Below are 21,454 nucleotides of genomic sequence, written 5' to 3'. Positions count from 1 at the left end.
CACCGATCAGTGGCTTTGAACTCAACCATTGTAATTAAGATGCGGGAACAATCGGTTTATCTGATGGTGATAAAATTGATTGAATAATAATCAATAATCACTTATCGATATCCAATAATTACTAATCGATAATCAATATTTTATGACCAATAATCGATAACCACTAATCGATAACAAATAATCGATAATCATAAATCGATAATCAATAATCTCACATTGTAATTGAGATGCTGAAACGTCCGGTACGTGCTTGGATACCGCCAGCCACTCTCGACCGTGCTGACCGGTGTGAATAGTGAGCAGAGTTCCGGCAGCGAGCCAAGAGTCAACGCCCAGTTCAGCACTCTCGCCGAGTCATCCTGAGTGGAGGACTCGCCGAACCAGGCCGGCATGCAGACCACAGCGAGGCTGGCCTTCGACGGGTACTCGTCCTTCAGGTGCTGCAGAGCGGAACAGGACATGCCCGAGAATGCGTCGTGGGCGTCCATTAGTACCTGGAAGCCCTGTTCAAACACACGCCAATCAGATGTACATTTAATGAGAAATTGCATTTGTCTACGACCATGTTAAAATAAAAACATTAGAATAGCACAATAAATCCCATAACAAGGGTCTTTTCGCAATGGATTTTCGAAACTATACTATAATGAGGACTTTATGCAACAACTTGAACATTATAGCACGTTTTTCGATGCTGGTGGCATCAACATTAGAACACGGTTTCTGATGCTGGCAGTAGGTTTCAGTTTATAGTTTTCACTAAATAAGTTTTCTAGTTTTCAAGTTTTCATTTCTTCAAGATCTCAGTTTATCAAGTTTTCAGAATGTCAAGTATTCATTGCGTCAAGTTCTTATTCTGTTAAGTTTTCAATTCGTCAGGTTTTTAGTCCATCAAGTTATTAGTTTGTCAAGTTTTGAGTTCATCAAGATCTCAGTTCATCAAGTTTCCAGTATGTAATGTTTTCAGTTTGTCAAGTTTTCAATTACTGTTACAAACAAGCAAATCTTTCGGTCTTACCAGAGCTTTGTGCGGATATAATTGTTGGACATGATATTTTGAAAAACCATGAAAGTATTAAAGTAGTTTTTGGTGGAAAAAAGCCGCAGTTAACCGTATGCAGCGTGGCAGCCTCAACTGTAGAACCGGTGTCATTGTTTTCTAATTTAAAACCGGAATGTAAACCAATTGCAATCAAATATCATCGACACAGTACGGATGATTTGAAGTTTATTGAAAATGAAGTAAGTAAAATACTTAAAGACGATGTTATAGAGCCCAGCATTTCTCCATGGAGAGCTCAAGCGTTAGTGGTTGCAAATGAAAATCATAGAAAAAGAATGGTCATTGATTACTCCAAAACTATAAATCGTTTTACATTACTGGATGCTTACCCACTACCAAGAATCGATGATATTGTAAACAAAGTTGCAAATTATGAGTTTTTCAGTACTATCGACTTGAAAAGTGCTTACCACCAAATTACGATAAGGAAAGAAGAAAAGCACTACACAGCATTTGAGGCATGTGGTCAACTCTACCAGTTTAAACGCATTCCGTTTGGGGTCACTAATGGAGTGGCAGTGTTCCAACGTGTAATTGACCAAGTTATACGGTCTGAACAGCTACAAGACACTTATGCTTACCTTGATGATGTTACAATCTGTGGCAAAACACAGGAGCAACACGATATAAACTTGAAAAAGTTTATCAACGCTGCAAACAAATACAACCTAACTATCAATAATGAGAAGTCTTCATTTTCACTGAAATCGATCAACTTGTTGGGCTATCATATATCTAACAAAACTATCAAGCCTGACCCCAGCCGATTGGAACCACTGAAAAATTTACCTCCGCCTAGAGACACTGCATCGCTGAGGAGGACCCTTGGTATGTTTTCACATTATGCATCACTAATACCAGATTATGCCACTAAGGTGATTCCTCTTGCCCGTACTGCATTTCCCTTGTCTAAAGCAGGGTTACAATCGTTTGAAACTATAAAAAGTGAAATAATTGGATCTGTAGTAAGCTGCATTGACCCTGAAGCACAATTCATTGTGGAAACTGATGCATCTGAGAGCACCATTGCTGCTACTTTGACTCAATCAAACCGTCCAGTTGCATTCTTCTCAAGGATACTTTCACCAGCAGAACAAAGACATTCGAGTGTTGAGAAAGAAGCACAAGCCATTGTAGAAGCACTGCGAGAATGGCGTCACTACTTGGTTGGCAAACATTTCAAGCTAATTACTGATCAGAGGTCGGTAACAACCGTCATGGTAAAGTGAAAAATGAAAAGATAATGAGGTGGAAACTGGAACTGTCTTGTTTTCATTACGATATTGTATATAGACCTGGCAAAGATAATATGGCTGCTGATGCTCTGTCTAGAGTATGTTCTTCAATCCAAAATCAGGAAAATCTATTAGTTGATTTACATGAGTCTCTATGCCACCCAGGCATAACACGGTTGTACCACTGGGTTCGGAGTAAAAACTTACCCTACTCAATTGATGAAATCAGACGCATAACAAACTCCTGCAAAGTGTGTGCTGCTGTCAAGCCCAAATTCTTCAAACACAAAGGGACTCTGATTAAAGCCACTTCTGCATTTGAACGGCTAAATATCGATTTCAAAGGCCCTCTGCCTTCATCAAGTCGAAATCGTTATTTATTGGTAATAGTAGATGAGTTTTCACGGTTCCCTTTTGCTTTCCCATGTCCAGACATGTCATCATCTACAGTTAAATCAAAACTGAAAACCCTGTTTTCTACGTTTGGGGTTCCTAGTTACATACATTCAGACAGAGGAACATCATTTATGAGTCAAGACTTGAAAAATTACCTAAACTCGCATGGAATTGCAACTAGCAGAACCACTGCTTACAACCCAGCAGGTAATGGACAGGTTGAAAGATATAATGGTATTCTATGGAAAACGATTGAGCTAGCATTAAAATCACTTAATTTAGAAATAAATCAATGGGAGTCAGTTTTAGAAGATGCTCTTAGCTCAACAAGAACATTACTTTGCACAGCCACAAATCAAACTCCTCATGTGCCTATGTTCTTACACCCACGTAGATCTGGAAACAATGGTGTTTCAGCTCCTTCTTGGCTTCTCAATTCCGGCCCTGTCTATTTAAAAAATTCAATCGAACATCTAAATATGAGCCACTTGTTGAAGAGGTCCAACTTCTACATGGAAATGCTGAGTATGCACATGTAAAGCTACCTGATGGAAGAGAAACCACAGTATCAACACGTCATCTTGCTCCAGTTGGAGAGTACGAAAACAGAGATCACGAAGAACAAACCGATTCTGAAAATGATGAAAATTCTCAATTACCAACTTCCGAACCTGAACTTGAATACTTCCATAATCCTCAAGCAACCCAAAACCAAGAAAACGAAACTAGTACTACTGCCGAGAGCTTACAACCTAGACAACAGACTACTGGACAAGAAAACCAAAATACATATCCAAGAAGAAGTTTTAGAAATAGAAGACCTCCTAATTATTTGAATGACTACATTCATTAACTCTTTGGGGGGAAGAATGTAGTATAACAACATATGTTTTGAATTTGTTATTACTGTTACTAAGTCTCCAAACAAACTCATTCCAATTCGAAACCTGTATAGTTCAAGTTATTAAAAACCTTTCTTAAGGTATTAAATACTTATGTCGTGTTTACTCTCATTCCTATTACAACTTCATAAATAGATGCAAAAATTAATGGATATCGTTATTAATTATCAGACAGAAACGAATTGAATCTTTTTTTAAATGAAATATGCCACATTTATTTTCATTCTATCACTGAAAAGATAGGTAGGTAGGCTACGGGATGACACAAACTGTTCGAGTAAGAGTAAAGGATAATGTGATGGAAAATATAACGTTGTTACAAGACGATCCATTCCAACAGCAGTCATAGGGTAATGGTAGGGCAAATGCCTATTTTCAAATTTCGAATATTTTATTACGTCAAGTTTTCAGTTTGAAAAGTTTTAAAATAGACCCTTGCGAAGCACGGGTTACCTGCTAGTATATAATATAGAAAATAATTGGCTTATACGTGTACGGGATAGGAAATACACGAATGACGCATCAACATGTCTGAACTAGTGGACTGATTAATTTGAAATTTTGCTACGACTGATCATATTCATAATTATTATTGGATGGGCACGTTCATCTGTCGTTTCTGGCCGAAGTATGACAGGCCCATTTACGGCTTAAATTATGTAGTCACCAGAATAAAAGGTTGGGAATCACTGGTCTAGCAAATAATACCTAGGTACCAAATCGATGTTATTCTTATAACTTGGAAAATATGCAAAGATAGACTACTAACTAAGGAAAGAACAAGAAACTAGTTTTGGTTGTTTCGCCATACCTGAGCGTTGTCTGCTTCTTCCATGTAGGCGCGGATACGATCAGTGAAATCTTCCTGGTAATCCTCATTTTTCCACAAGGCGGTGCCCTGGCCGAAAAACTTGAAAGGAGTAATCTCGTCATTGTGCTTGTATTTATTAGTGATAGCCAGGGATCTGGGATGGTAGAAAGTTCTCAGATAATCCGACCAAACGTTGACAGAGTCATCCAGCTTGTATCGTTTCGGGATGGCTTTCTCTCTCTTCAGATCTAAAATTAGACAATTTTTAAATCTATAACTGAGTGGAATGGTGGATCTATACTAACTTGGCAAAAGAAGCTAAATTTTATCAATTTAAGAACGGTAAGTGACGTTCTAATTAAATAAATACAGCTTTATAATACCATAGAGAAACGATAGAATAAGTAGATATTCCATGGTATAGGGCGTTTATGTCGCAACTGTTATCCCAAGCCGATTCATAGTTCACGTAGTTCATTCCTATGCAGCTGTGTTACGCTGGTAGTCTCTCGAATTGTTCCGTTCATACACTATCTCCCAACAAAACAGTAAAAATTGACAATAATCGACAGTAATTGGCTTGAGATAACAGTAAAAGTTGCGACATAAATTCCCTATACCATGGGATATCTACTTACGCTATTGTTTCTCTATGATAATAGGCTACTCATCTATTTCACTATCCATGTCGAACTGCAAATTAATAATCCGTTTTTGACGATACTACAGTCAGGTTTTTATAATAAAAGTTATAACAAACTAGAACTCACGTGTGGAACGTTTTCGGGTCAAAAAACCTGACTGTAGAGTCGTCAAAAATAGTTCGAAAACGAACTTTATGATGTTAAAACCACTGATTTATTACAACAAAAAACCACATAAATTTGACATATCGAGTCATTTTTATTCAATATGGATACCTAAGTTAACTACAATATCTATCACCTTCTCAACAACACAGAAAGATAATTTTTGTTTCAAACTACCTCCCGTTACTATATTTACTAAGGCTCTAGACATTAATCTTCAAAATGATTTTTATAAGAATAATAAATATTATTTGGATTTCGTTATTTGGGTATCGGCTTCAGATTATTATTTTAATGATTTCCCCCACCGAACGCCACTAGTTTGATAAAAAAAGTGTTTATATAAAAAATAATATCGAGGGACCGAGCTCCGCTCTGGAGTGTAAAAGCATAGAAGATTTGTAACAAAAGATTGAATTTTTAGTTTATATTCATTTATTCATTTTCTCAGTCGTACAATTATAATTACAGTTATATGAAGAGGCACAACAGGCTTATGCCCAAACTGTCCCTTTTCAAATGTATACTACAGTCCAAATCAAAATCTAGGTTAAGCTACTATCACTCATCAAAATAACAATTTATTCACACTTCAAAAACAAACACATCATCAATTACAAATAGATATACTATGAAACCGATTTAGAATGATATACTATGTTTGCTACAATTTTCGTTAATATACTATGTACTATTCTACACCAACAGCAGCTAGCCTGGTTACTATTTTGGACTTTCTGAAGTGAACATGTTTTCTAAAAAAAAGAGAAATAAACAAAATGAGTTTTTCTTGCTGAATTATTCTTCTCGTGAGATCAGCTGAGGAATAACCCACACATGCACTCGTTCACTCACTTCCATTACGGTATCGACAGACGACAAAATTTCCAGCTGTTTTTCTAAGGACGTATTAATCCTTTTAATGTCCTTCAGCGAGTTATCCCAGGGTTGAGACCTAGTGTAATCGAATTTTCATATCATAAACCTACTTTGTTCCAAATTTCGTGAGAATCGTTAGAGCTGTTGCTCGTTCAATAGTATAGGATAAAGAGTGTTCTAGTAATATTCTATAATAATTAAACATTGAAGTAGCCCTATCAAAATACTTTATTATAATTATTCATTTGTATATCATTTTTTTGTATTTTAACAGCTAAACTACTACAGTTTAAGTTCTATCATAGAGAAACGATAGCACAAGTAGATATCCCATGGTATAGGGCGTTTATGTCGCAACTTTTACTGTTATCCCAAGCCGATAGTTCACGTAGTTCTTTCCTATGCAGCTGTGTGACGCTGGTAGTCTCTCAAATTGTGCCGTTCATACACTATCACCCCGACAAAACAGTAAAAATTGACAATAATTGACAGTAATCGGCTTGAGATAACAGTAAAAGTTGCAACATAAATTCCCTATACTATGGGATATCTACTTATGCTATCGTTTCTCTATGGTTCTATCCTACTACATGACAAACATACCATGATAAGAACTGTTTTGACCTGATTGACCGGGGGACATAATGAGTCCGGTCAGCAAGAATGAGCTTCAGAAGGTATTCACCAACATCCACTCTTAAACCCTTATGCGCAAACTGTCAAAGTACAGCCAACCACATAAAAATGATGGAATCATCGCCAAACTAATCATCAATACCAAAAACACCCGCCCAGTAAAACACTCACAGATCCAGCCGTTTGGAGGCCATCAGAAGGAGAATGACATTCCCCACACTCTGAATCCATTTGGTAGAATTTTGGTTCAATTTGGTATAGAGTTAGTGGGGAGTATATTTTTAATATTCTTTCCGAAGAATGGACATTGATATGTCCAAAGCTCCACCAATTTATGTAGATGCATAACAATATAATTATTATCTATAGTTATTATATTACAATTGCTTTTTCATATAATATACAGCTCAATAATAATTTTCTTAGTCTATATCATGTAAATTCATCTATAATTTTGCTGTATTGTAAGCTATTGTATATAAGTGTATAAGACAGTATATATTGTAATCTACATAAATAAAGTACTCAATCAATCAATCAATCTATAATATGATGGATCACTCGTCCACCAAGGCAACTCTTTGATTCGACTAAGTTCCTCAAATTCAGGTCTCCATCCTGATTTGGGTATCCAGACCCTATGTAAACTAAATTTAAATAAAAGTTAAATAAAATGGATTCTTATGTAGTACATTACACCACAAAAATTTGCTGTTTTATGAGGAGAGAACTAATAACTCATAGGTTGTAGCTGATTGCGAATAAAATATTCGGTTTTTATGGAAAGTTTTATTTTTATTTGAAAGTAACATATCCAAATGACATTATCTCATACCAAAAACTAGTCCCCAAACAATTCAGCATTGGTGTATTTCACCAGAGGAGCTGAATTCCGGGCGAAATCTTTCACCCTGTATAGCTCGCTAATGAAGCGTTTATGGATATATGTTTATAAGAACTTTTTTCTTATTTTTACCTCTACTAACACGTATTATTTTACCATAATTAAGAATCAACCTGTATAGCTCGCTAATGAAGAGTTCATGGATATATGTTTATAAGAACTTTTTTTCTTATTTTTACTTTCCTTGCCCTATTACCATAGGTAAGGAAAGTATTGCTTTCCGAAAAAAATAAGGTACCCCAATTTCTAAATTTCTATACGTTTCAAGGTCCCCTGAGTCCAAAAAAGTGGTTTTTGGGTATTGGTCTGTATGTGTGTGTGTGTGTGAGTGTATGTATGTGTGTGTGTGTGTGTGTGTGTGTTGTGTGTGTGTGTGTGTGTGTGTGTGTGTGTGTGTGTGTGTGTGTGTGTGTGTGTGTGTGTGTATGAGTGTATGTGCGTCTGTGTACACGATATCTCATCTCCCAATTAACGGAATGACTTGAAATTTGGAACTTAAGGTCCTTACGATATAAGTATCCGACACGAACAATTTCGATCTGATGCAATTCAAAATGGCGGCTAAAATGGCGAAAATGTTGTCAAAAACAGGGTTTTTGCAATTTTCTCGAAAACGGCTCCAACGATTTTGATCAAATTCATACCTAAAATAGTCATCGATAAGCTCTATCAACTGCCACAAGTCCCATATCTGTAAAAATTTCAGGAGCTTCGCCCCATCAATGGAGATAGATTACCAATTATCAGGCTTCAGATACAATTGAAACGAAAAAAATCAAGTGGAGTAGATTGAGCATGAAAATCTCTACAATTAATGTTCAGTAACATTTTCACCTAAAATTGAAAATAAGCTTTAAATTCGAGAAAATGTGATTATTCAATTGCAAATTATTGTTGATTCTATTAAATCATTCACTATGAAGAGATAGCAGACCTCATGTGTGTCTCCAGCGTTATTGCCCTGTCACCAGCTGGCTCAAATCTTTGAATAGTTGAAAACTTGAGATGCGCGGGAACACTAGCGTCAGGTGATCAATTTTCATAACGGCAAGGAAAGTTGTGTGAGTGCGCCACACCAGATTTTTACCTCTACTATCTATCACGTATTAAATTATTTTACCATAATTAAGAATCACCCTGTATATACAAACATACCATCACTGTTACGCACGAGTTCCACCCTACTGCAACCGGCATCCAAGTCGCTAAGGAATTCGTTCTTCTCGAGAGGCTCCTCAGCGACCTCCACTTGCACCTTATCTGGCGGCCAGAGAGCAAGCGATGGATCGGGCTGCACGTGATCCTCATACAAACCGCCATCTCCAGTCAGCGCTCCAAGACTGCCTTGCAGGTCGCTCAACACAAGGCGAGGTGTGAATGTCACTTCACACTGTAACACATCCAAGCACATATTTATTTGTAAACGTTTCCTCACACAATCAAATCAAATAGTTCTTTATTTATCATTGCATTCATACAATATAAATAGTGTCACAATATAAATAATAATTCACAATAATCAGTAGATGATAAATTTCTTACAATAAGGTGGGCAGCCAACTAGAACCGTTTTCGTCCGAACTAGCATCGGCCGAAAATTACCGAACGATCCCCCAACAAAGAAAGGAATAGATGCTCGTCCATTGCAACAGGTTCATACGGCCGTGCACGGCTGATCAAATTTCGATCCGAATTGAATGGGATTTTCCGGCTCTATCCGGCCGAACTAACTAATCGAGCTGAGACAACAAAGTGTTCCTAACCGAAAATTGTTTCACAGTCTTGTTTGTTTTTTGAAGTTGATCTGTTTTATAAAGTTGTAACTATGGACAATGAAAAGTTGATAAGTTTGGTTATAATGTTATGTCATATTGGTGACCATTGTGATGAGCAGTAGTTATTGAATATAATAAAATACTTACTCGTCTAGTTTTTCCTTCTCTGAAGAGAACGTCATTGTTTATCTCTGACGGATTTTCTGTATTATTAGTGAATGCAGCTTCCTGGAAACATATTAAAACATTTTCTTAATGATAGTGTTAATAACAATGTTGTACATAAACGTAGAAATATTGAATAAGCGTTTCCAATTCTTTACTAAATTGAATTGAGTTATTAACAGCTGTCTCATTCATTTCATTTATTTATGTATTATTTCTACAAGAGATGACTGACCGGGAGAGAAGAACTGAGGATACTTTTCTAGAAACTTAAATAAATCGGAATATTTTAACATGTGTAACTTATAGCCTATAGGCAACTTATAGGCTAAGAAAAGGGAAGTCACCTCAGCTGCACTCTTTGATTGACAGAGTTCAAAAGGCCTTTGAGGAGCAGAATCCAGTCACCCCGTTGCTTTGCGATCTCACTTGAGCCTTTGATTATGTATCTCATGATACGATATCTTAGGGCCGTTTGCACAGTGAAAGTTAAAACTAAATTTTATTTTAAACTGGATTAAATCCGTATCAAGTCTCGTTTGTTATAATATGATTCATTTTTAGTTTAAGCCACCAGCTGATTAAATCCAGTTTGAGCTTTAACTGTGCAAACGGCCCTTAGTGGAGAAACTCTCAAGGTATGGCTTTCGGGGCAGAGCATGGGACATGGTGGCTGATTACCTTATGGACCTCAAGCAATTGTTTCTTTGATGGGAGTCATCTCAAAAGAGAAGCAGGTGTCTCATGGTGTACCACAAGGATCAGTGATTGGACCTTCCTGATCATGATAAGTGATTTGAGATTGCAGAATTCAAGCCTGCTGTTTGCAGACGATACCACAATTGTTGGTAAAGGTAGAACCTCAAAAGCAAGGGCAGGAGCACAATAACTCTTCTCGGAAGCAAGAAACTGGTTTTCTGCGAACAAGCTGCTTCTCAATGAAAGAAAACCCCACGAAATGATGTAGACTTTTGGCAGCACAAATCTCAATCAAATACTAGTTACCCTCCTGGGATTTGGCATTGACTCAATGTTGCAAAGCCACATATTCTTGGAGTGTGTAAGAAGTTGTCAAGGGTGATATATATTTTTTCAGAAAACTGAGAAGGTATCTGAGATTGGAACACTTGTTGATGCTATACCATGCAGTTTTTGTTAGTCGGATTCTATATAATATTCATCTGTGGTTATTCACCACATGCCAGGGATGTTCTGCAGCTCCAAAATAATGTACAAATAATTATTATATCTAATAATAAACGTGTTATTAGATGTGAGCATTAGCATGATACTCTTCGCAAATCCATCTTTCGCAGATTGAGCAATCACACAGTATATGTTCATTACATTTTGGCTTCTCTGCTCCATGCAAGGAACAAATTATCAACATTGCAGCAAAGGGAGCAAATACACTCCTACAACATTCGAAGGAGAACAAACTTGGATTTACCATGCTGTCGTTTGTCAAGAGTGAGAATTGTTTCCCGGTGCTGGCATTGAAAGTATTCAACTATTTGCCAGAGTCAGTAAGAGACCGACCAGTATGTAGTTTTAGCCATCTTTGTCAAGGAGGTTTATTGACAGAAGTTTATCGTCTAATAGAAATGTGTTCTATCGATCCAAGTGTGGGTAATGGATGAGCAAGAAGGTATAAGTTATATTATACTTGTAATTAATTTGCCAATTTGGATTACATCTTATCATGAAAACCGATTTCAATTGAACGTATTTTTCAAATATCGAGCTGGTTATTCAGATTATGATGAATATTCTTAACATATTCTCATATTGATATTTATATTATAGAATGAACTAGGCAAATGTGACTTTCTGGTGCTGAGAATATAATGTAGAAATATCTCTCCAAACACCAATTTCGAAACAATCAATTGACAATATTGCATCTAAAGGTGCGTACAGATTTACGCGCCGCGAACATGAGCAATTCACTTTTAATCAGCTGATGCCAAGCTGTTTATATCTATATCTTACCGTTTCTGTAAAAATACAGATATAGTCAGCTGATTAAAAGTGAATTGCTCATGTTCGCGGCGCGTATATCTGTACGCACCTTAATAGCCTACAAGCTCTCACACTGGAATGTGTTTCGAACTTACAATAGTGAAGCACTTACAGTATGGTAGAACAATAGAAGAACTTACAATATGGTATATTCATTCCGTGCTCATACTCAGTACTTATCGATCAATCTCCATTTGTCATCTGTAAATACTGCCTCTTTCTCACCCAATTACAAATGCAGTGATAGCACCCCACCCAATGACAGCAGGGTATACTCAACCTGCTGGCTTCATATTTTGTGCAAAACAAACAGACATTTCGCCCATTACCAACAGTTAATTCCTCTTGCTCGTTCAAATCTGCCAGCAGGTGAGTAACTTGCTGATCGACAAACTCTGCGGTACACATCTCGAAAGGTGTGTTTGGGTTGAACGATTTCACCACAAACCTGTACTCCTTCAATGATTCATCAACCAACTCATTCTGATTTTCAAGTTGGTTTGTTTCTGTTTCTTCAGTCGTTTCTTCATAAAGAATTCCTACTGTCCTATTACAAAACATTGTGATCAGACTTTAAATAAAAAAGAAGAGTGGTAATTATGAATCTATGAATGAAATGAGAGCATGAATGCACCAAACCCTACCAAGCTGGTGACCTTATGCTGATGTATCATTTATTAATGATGACAGAAGCCTCGATTTAAACAAATAGAGAGAGAGAGAGAGAGAGAGAGATGAGATTGATTGAGTACTTTATTCATGTAGATTACAATATATACTGGCTTTTACACTTATATACAATAGCTTACAATACAGCAAAATTATAGATGAATTTACATAATATAGACTAAGAAAATGATTATTGAACTGCATTTATATGATATGAAAAAAGCAATTGGTAATAGCTATAGATAATATTGTTATGCATCTACATAAATTGGCGGAGCTTTGGACTCATGTTCCTCTCTGCCACTCAACCCTAAAGCCCGTTTAGTACGTATAGTGTGTGCCTAAGCATTGGTGTATTAATTTGTGTGTGTGTGTGAGAGAGGAAGAATGAGAGAGAGGGAGTAAGGAAGAGGGTGTGAATGAGAGAGAGAGAGAGAGAGAGAGTGTGTGAGAGAATGAGTGAAAGAGAGTAGAGTAAAAGAGCGCTAAAGAATAAATCAGTCAACGTCCTAAATAACAATACGAAAATTACATTGACCCATGTCAGATGGACTACACATCTATAGAACTAATCACTCGCTGGAAGCCCTTGACTAATTCCATTTTGTAGTTTCTGCAATCCCTCCCTGTTTAGAACAATATTCACAATTCAGGTAGCTTTATAGCTTATATGGTCGCCCTTTTTACTGTATCTTTGAAGCTCATTTATAAAGTCTACAAGATCTATTCTGTTAAGTCCAGTCACTATATACATTGGTGCATGCAATTTATATTGTAGTTCTGATTTTTTAATATATTATTTGGGTACATAAGAGAAGTCCAGAACCAATTTCTTCATGCAAAATTTCCTTGTGCTAGATACAGAGTGGCCCAAAAACCTCATATTTTCGGCTCATTTTCCAGTTTTCAGCTATTTCTGCCAAATTTCGTAATCGGACAGAAAAATGTTCTCTTGCCTTTTTTTTAGATTATGAAATTCTGTATAAAATGAGATCATTCGGAACTCTTTATCTCCAATGAGTACTGAGTTTTGATTTTTCAAAAATGAGTGAAATTTGAAGAAAAAATCAATTTCGATGAATTTTAGTTTTTGATCAACAATATCTTACGATTATGACCATTTAGATGTATAATTCAAAATCCCTCTGGGCGTATTTTTGTGCTCTACAATCTGAGATCAGGTAGAGCGCTCTATCTCATATATATTTCCAGGTACACCTGACAACAATGCTCCTTGTATTGTGAAAAACACCTAATTTTCAGCTTCAACCATCATCACCAACTACATTCTTCTTCTTATTTGGCATTACAACCCAGCGCGGGTCACAGCCTCCCTCAATTTCCGCCTCCAAGCATCTCTGTCCACCGCTGCACTTTTCCATCTTCGCACCCCAATTACTGCTGCATCCTTATCCACTACGTCTATCCATCTTGTTCTGGGTCGCCCTTTCCTTCGCCGGCCATATATTTTCCCTTCCATTGCCATCTTTGGGGGGTAGGCATCGTCAGCTCGTACCAGGTGTCCTGCCCACCTCAGCCTGCGAACTCGCATCACAGTGGCTATATCTGCATACTGGTACAGCCTATAAAGTTCGTCATTATGCCTCCTACGCCAGACTCCTGCTTCCTGTATGCCTCCAAACACTCTTCTCAGGATCTTTCTTTCAAAGACGCCCAGCATTCTTTCATCCGCCACCGTAGTTGCCCATGTTTCACTACCATACAGTAAGACAGGCATGATGATTGTTCTGTATAGCAGCAGCTTGGTCTTTCTACTAAGAGTACCAACTACATTGTCCTCACATTAATATTTCGCAAAATGACATAAGTTTATGATATTATGATCTATGTGAATCACCCGTTAGATGCATTTCAGTATTTCCTAGTGGAGAGGCGCGCTTAAGGACACCTTAAGGATAAAAATTTCAATCACTTTTAACTTTTGACACAATGCTCAGATTTCATCGTACTACACCTCATTCTCGGCTTTTCAAGGCGGTCTAAAATCATGCATCATAAGTCAAATTCGGTCAAAAAATGGAAAATTTATTGTTGAGTGTACTTAAGCCCATATTCCATATACAAAAAATACGAAGAAATTTTCAATCTTTGAAATTTAGAGCGTTTTTTCAACTTTGAAACGATAATATCTTCGTGCGCTGTACGTCGAAAAATGAGTTCTCCAGCGCCCTCCAAAGAAAATCCTGCATGATTTCTTGTGCGTTTTTCCATATGCATGAAGTAACAAGCTAGAACTATAAAATCGATTTTTTCATGACTACTTAAAGATAGAGACTTGCAAATGGTCTCAATCTCCTTGTTACAACAAGACGAATAAGAATATTGATGATGGTAACAACGAAAATATTCGACATCATTGAAAAATACAAGATTGCGGTCATTATTGACAGAAATTTTTACATCTCTTGTTATTCAGTTATTGTGAGAGATATCGGATTGGTTTTACCACCAAAGTGTTTAGAATTAACCAAACAATGATGTTCGGAAGAATCATCTCATTTCAACCACTCTTTCAATTATTTATTCAACTTCAAAAACTTGAAACATACATTTTTCGGGGACAATTTTTCACTTTCAACTCTGTATATGTATTTGCAGTAGACAAACACTAGTATTATTGGCACATTGTTGTGGAATATTTTCAAAGCTTAAAAATGACATCTGGTTGGAGGCTGCAAGTCCATATTTTACGGCTGGAGCGTCATCGGAAAAAGAGTACAAAGTACTCGCGTCAGCGGAAAACACGCTTTTTCCACCAAATGACAATCTCAACAATTAGAAAACCGTGTAACTCATGACTCTTTGAAGGTACATACTTGGGAATGGTATCAATCTCTATATAATGATGTGTAGAAATAGATTATCCATGATGGCAATCTTAAAAATGTTAGTCATCATGAAAAAAACAAGATGGTGGAAAATATGTCAATTTTTAAGAAATCATCTTTAATTCTAGTAATGTCGAGGACGATCAATTAAGTCATCTGGAAGCTTCAATACAATCATACTACAATATCCAAAAGATTTATCCAATTCCGCCAACTTTTACTATGGTGAATTTAACTACAAACTCTTGAAATCAGATTTTTGGCTGCCATCTTGGATTTTTCTAAGATGACAAACATTTTTGAGATTGCCATCATGGATAATCTATTCCCATACATCTTTACGAAGAGATTGATACCATTTTCAGGTCTGTACCTTCAAGGGCTTACAAGGTTTTCTAATTGTTGGGATTGGCATTTGGTGGAAAAAGTGTGTTTTCCGCTGCAAAAAGTACTCTTTTACTCTTTTTCCGATGATGCTCCAGCCGTAAAATATGGACTTACAGCCTCCAACCAGATGTCATTTTGAAGCTTTGGAAATATTCTACAACAATGTGCTAATAATACTAGTGTTTGTCCACTGCGAATACATATACAGAGTGGAAAGCTTCTGTTCTCAACATTTTCTGTTCTTCAGTATTGCATATCGTCATTATTACTTAATTAATTTCTAAAATCTTAATTAAATCCCACCCTATAACGTTTGTTTCATTTATCTATTTTGAATCATTGGAGCAATATTGTATTCACTATTACTCATTCTAATATCATCCACCTTATTCATTAATCCCATAATTCTAGATTCAAATCATATATTCACATGTTATAATACTCCCAACAGCTCTATTCCATCACAACCCGGTCGTGTATTTATGGGAAGGCTATTATTTTATATCCTTTTTAGAAAATCGACAATTATTTGTTGAAACACCGCCGATTTATGAAGTTACATTACAATTTTATATTATTGTTATTCTAATTGCATTTAATATTTATTTTTATTGATCAATTTTTTATACTTTGTCAAATTCGTTGAATAATGAGCATCACCGTCATTTAATGTAAATTAGTGTATAAGTCAGTAATTATTGTAACATTCATACATAAAGAAATCTAATCTGATAATAGATAGTGGACACAAACTAGAGTTTGGAGAGTGGTATCTCTCTAACTAGTAGACACAAACTAGAGTTTGGAGAATAGTATCTCTCTGATCGATAGTAGACACAAAATCTTGAGAGTGCCAGTTTGTCGGTGCATGCTACGCCAAAGTGGCACTCCTGAGATTTTGTCACTAAATAATAATTAGTCTATTGATGAATCCATCGAATTTATAAAGACTCCCGGTAATGAGATTTGTGTTGGCGGTCAACAATGTATGTAAGTAAGCAAGTTTATGGAAAACTTAACGAATAGAGGATTTTATTCTACTTTATTAAACTTCGGCTACCTGGTAATCTTGTTAGTAAGTGTGCAATGTCATTAGTACCGTAAACTCATTAATTAGTAGCATACGAGTAATATAATACGAGTAGATGGCTTGGCTGTTTGAACAAGTTCAACGTTACCGGTCATTCTTATCAAAAGACCAAATTAAGCGTTTTTAGAGTCGGCAGGGAAGCGAGCTCTTTGATTGGCGCCTAGAAGAAACGCATCATACTGTTCTTGTGATAAATAAAATATGATCTGGCCCTAATAACGTACCAACCTAGTAGTAGAAGAATGAGAAATAGACTGAATACGGTATAATAATTTTGAAAGCTCTAATTAGAAACTCTATTCAAGTCCAACAAAAAACTTTATGTTTTGTCTGAAATGCTTGTTGATAGATATATTTATAAATTAAATGTCCAATGGTATACCTCAAGAAGAAAAACCATCACTGCACTTCAACCTTCAACTTCCCATAAGTGTTGAGAGATCTAAATTTCTAATTGCAAATACCGTACCTAATATTGTATGGTAGCCTAATCAATATTTGAATCTAAGATTCTGGTGACTTGTTTAAAATAATCAATAATATTTTATTAACAAGAAAAAATAGTTTTATGATGATTTGAATATTAAATTTTCATAATAATTGAGATAAATGCCTTAATATAGAAATCAAGTAATAGTACCATTAACCTTCCGGAAGTCGCGCCCTACTCGAGCTAATCACACCAGCAGTCGCATGTTGTAATTTTTACAACATTCTATTTTTTATGTGTTATGTACTCTGTTTACTGTCAAATCATATTAATTAATTGTATAATCAATATTTCCATCTAAATAGTTTGTTCCAACAAATATTAAAAACTGGATACTTCACAACTATTACTTCCATCTTAATATTTTATGAGTTCAAATTTTTTTCTGCTTTTAAAACTATTCATTATTGTCAAAATAAATTCACAATTGATAGCATTCATTTTAAATATACTTACGATCGTTTAAATAAAAAGATTCCATTTTTAATTATTAGTCAAGATTTAGAAACAGTTAAGTCTCTACTCCTACTGGCGAACAAGTGTTACACTTATGCCAGTAGTTCTTCACCTCCAGCCGTATTTTTCAGATAGATATAGATATTTAGAATAATATTTTTTTTCTGATTGTCACATCTTTGTACTGTTTTGTTCTGTGTTTTGGCGAAATAAATTGAATTATATTACGCCTATGAATATTTGCATGATTACCTTTTCGTAGCCCAATAAGGTACACTAAGCAAAGCCAACAATTCTGCTGTGTTATTGGTTCCTTGGCAGTCTTTCTCCCTATGCACTGTTTATCGTATGCACTATACTTATGAACTGTCGCGACTAAAGGACACCTAAAGACTGAACCATTGCTCGGTTGATACTGCAACTCAGTGGAGTGATGGGGAGGAAGTTTTGGAATACATAGGTGACTCATTCACTGACACCACTCCATTCAATAGCTTTGTGCAGCAAAAAAACTGACACTGTTGTACTTTTTACAACAGCGCGACTGCCGGAAGGTTAACTTACATTGGATATTCCTATTTTACAAAATATTTTTTCATCAATAGACAAATTATTATTTGTTAAAGTTTACCGTACTGAGTTCATAGATATAATAGCCTTTCTATTCTCCTGTGACAGCTAACCATCAATTTAATATAATATTATGCCAACTTTTTTGGAATTAATGTAATGTAAGATGGAATAGAAGATTACCGGTATATATTGCATATGAATGAAGAAAAAATCAATTTGAGATTTTACAAAAATTAAAATTAGAAATACAGGCGTACCTAAAGTGACTAACAATAACGACATTGCCTATTCTGTGGAAAATAATATTTTTTAATGATTTCAAAGTATTATAGCTATTATTTGTTTCAGATTAGAATCATTATAGCAAGCCTTATAAAGTTAAGCCCATGTTTCACACCTGACAAACGATGCTTGTATAGCTTCTAACAAAACAGTTAATGTGATACTCAATTATTCATTACCTGCGTACTTGTCTCAGTGGCCCGAATGAATTTTGAAGCTAGTGGAATTCTAAAAGCCAGCTATATACTGTTGATAGTTGTTACTATTTCGCTCGCAGATAATGGAATAGCCAGGTGAGACATAGGCTAATTTAAAGTGAAGAGTATACTCTAGAACAACAATATAATTTAATGGATAAGGATAAATGCTGAAGCTGCTGCATTTACACCAAAGTTGTCAACAAAAAAATTTGGTACATGAACAGTTTTCTACATAAAGTTGATGTTCTTTTGCAGAGAAACAGAGTAGAGTACTAGTTGTCAAAGAATTAGCCTAAAAGAGAGTGTATAGTCTGCGTGGACTTGTAGAGGTAGAAGATTTTGTTCACAACTTTTTCAGTGTGTCTCATACTGGTTAGGAAACTAAACTTTTTGTTTAAAACAAGGATATCTAGAAATTGTCTCACTGTTGAGAACTCAGTTGACAACTCTAACTTAAACAACTTAATTATTGAGTGATTTTAGTTTATTGCAAAAAAGCTACATAACCTACATGAATTTTGCATTTATTAATAAGGCATCTGATCATAACTAGTTTATTGAAAACCAAATTAATAGTTGACAAAGTTATAACAGCTTATTTCGATTCAGTAAAGAATGGCCATCATGCCTATTAATTTATGCATAGCTAAACATGATATTAGTTTTTTGCAATAATTTGCATCAAAGCACATTGAAAATTCACATCTTTGACAATCTCGGCAATGTATTAATTTCTTGTATATTATGAGGAAAGCTTTTTAGTTAATGTGATATCAAAATTAACTAGATGATATAATAAAGTTATGATGTTGGATGTTCGGTTACTATTGTTAGATGCAGAATGGAAACTGGGTAACACACACGATGGCTTTTGATGTTCACACTTTCTATCTGTCCATCTACACTGTGTAATATGTTTTGGTATCTGAAAGAGAAAAACAAACGAATTATTGATTGATCGAATGATAAAGAATAAGTTGGTGAAATTTGAAAATAACATTTAAAATTTTCAAGTTCGAGTGATGGGTAGGAGGGGTAGAATAAATATTTTGTAATATACTTCTACTTACAGTTCACACCAACGTGGCATAGAGGATTCTCCCACCTCTATATAAAAATATGGTCCAATGGAAACAGAATGGACTAAGTGCTACATCTCTTCTGTTTGCATTGGAATATATTATAGGCGTTTTGCGCTAAGACTGATTTGCTTGAACAAAGTGAGGAAGATAGAAAATGGGGGGAGAGGTGAGTGTAGGCATGGATCCGGGTGTAGTGGGCAGATGGGGAGATTTCCAGAGTAGTCAGTGCTGATTTTTGAGGGTAGTAATGTAAGTAGGGAATATTCCCATTGGGAAGGAACTTATGATTGGGGAATATTTCTCTGCCCAAGAAACCATGGGAATATATAAAATTGCATTGAAATAGTTTATAGTTATCAATTTCAATCACATTTGACAATCATAATTAATAAATCATCCATTCAAAAAAGCAGTGTGAATAGCTCACAAATTACATCAATGTTTAATATAATTTGGCTAGACTTTACTTTGAATGAACCAGTGATCACCTATATCGATGAATCGAGTTGGGTTAGTTAGATAGTATTGATACTGGAATTAAATACTATCGATTTTACTGATTCAATTAAAGCAAAGCGTCCCCTTCTTTATTCTTTATCATAATAAGTATATCATCAAAATGATAGGAAGAGGAAAAATAAGGTAACCCTATGCTGTTCCACTCCCAAAATTTAGATAAGGTTACACATACTCCAAAATATGTCAAGTCTTGTAGTTCTTCACTTCACAAAATTCTCAGCCATAAAATATTTTCAAATTTAGATGCTTCAAAACCAAACCCTCGTAGAAAGAATATTGTACATTATTATCACAAAAAATGAAATATTCACATACTAATGAAATTTTGAAAGAGCGAACATTCTAGTATGTTCTTTATTTTTTTATTTTTGGGTTTAAGGCCGGTTACAGAGCTCGACCGACCGTCAGTCTTTTCCATAGATATTCCATGTATCCGTATAGAGCAGGACTGACGGCACGCATGCGCACGGTCAGGACCATGCGTTTTACACTGCGTACGAAGACCATCGATCGAGCTCGTGCGCATCCGTTCCATCGGTCGACTGACGCGTTATTGAAGCAAATAGAAGCTTTCTGAGCTGTACCACAGAGAAGATATCAGAGGGAACATTCTTGCCGACTATTGTTTCGCCTTATGTGTAGTATCACTTATACCGGTAGAAAGCGCTTGTATACGCAAATGACGATTTCTGTCTGAGGTGAGTTAGTACTGTTGCAGGGGGACGTAGTGGGGAGTCATTGGCATCCTACACTTCCCTCTCCAACAAACCAGTTCACACCACTCTCTCCCCCCAGCAAAACAACTGCTGACAGCATTTGTGGCTTGAGGCATGTATGTCATTGTTTTGCTAATAGTACATAGACTAGACATTCATTTTTCTTATTCTCATCACTTGCTACTCTCAACTCTCCAGATCGCATGAACGCTGCTTCTCCAGTGACAAAGAGGATTAATTTTTATTTCTAATCAACAAGAACTAGAAAACAATAAGTGAATGAGTGGCCAGATTTTGTAACTTTATTACATTATGTACTTCAATTCAATAATTGAAAAAATTTAAATCAATCTAATTTAATCCACAATATTGCGATTTTGAACTTAAAAATTGAGAAAGAGCATGGAATAATTTTAATAATGACATGTTCTTGAGGTGCTGTGTAATGCAGCATTATATTTCTCTATTATTGTTCTAAAATGATTTAAAAATGATGTCAAAACTGCTCATTAACAATAATATTGTTTCAGTTACTTTTTTTTCA

General features: G+C 35.7%; 2 protein-coding genes across 4 annotated transcripts in view; both read right to left on the bottom strand.

Annotated features, from left to right (window-relative positions):
- LOC111055234 (protein misato homolog 1) overlaps window positions 1–18,695 on the bottom strand; it is a 47,585-nt gene extending 28,890 nt beyond the window's left edge. Inside the window, exons 1-6 of the mRNA XM_039419966.1 lie at window positions 18,657–18,695; window positions 17,791–17,814; window positions 9,558–9,638; window positions 8,791–9,025; window positions 4,408–4,655; window positions 216–503 (exon numbers count right to left, since the gene is read on the bottom strand). Of these exons, the coding sequence (XP_039275900.1) occupies window positions 216–503; window positions 4,408–4,655; window positions 8,791–9,025; window positions 9,558–9,638; window positions 17,791–17,814; window positions 18,657–18,695 (915 nt within the window). The remainder of the gene's footprint in view (window positions 1–215; window positions 504–4,407; window positions 4,656–8,790; window positions 9,026–9,557; window positions 9,639–17,790; window positions 17,815–18,656) is intronic.
- Window positions 18,696–19,100: 405 nt separating this feature from the next.
- LOC111047133 overlaps window positions 19,101–21,454 on the bottom strand; it is a 68,285-nt gene continuing 65,931 nt past the window's right edge. For all 3 annotated transcript variants that reach the window (XR_005570396.1, XM_039420373.1, XM_039420372.1), the window contains one exon: window positions 19,101–19,518. Coding sequence is in view for 2 of the 3 variants with exons in the window: in XM_039420372.1 (XP_039276306.1) it covers window positions 19,395–19,518 (124 nt within the window). In the remaining variant the exon portion in view is untranslated. The remainder of the gene's footprint in view (window positions 19,519–21,454) is intronic.

This window comes from Nilaparvata lugens, chromosome 2 (assembly GCF_014356525.2).
Source record: "Nilaparvata lugens isolate BPH chromosome 2, ASM1435652v1, whole genome shotgun sequence".
Taxonomy (NCBI): Eukaryota; Metazoa; Arthropoda; class Insecta; order Hemiptera; family Delphacidae; genus Nilaparvata; species Nilaparvata lugens.
The sequence above is the reverse complement of the archived record's forward strand: the minus strand, read 5'-3'. Positions and strand labels throughout refer to the sequence as shown.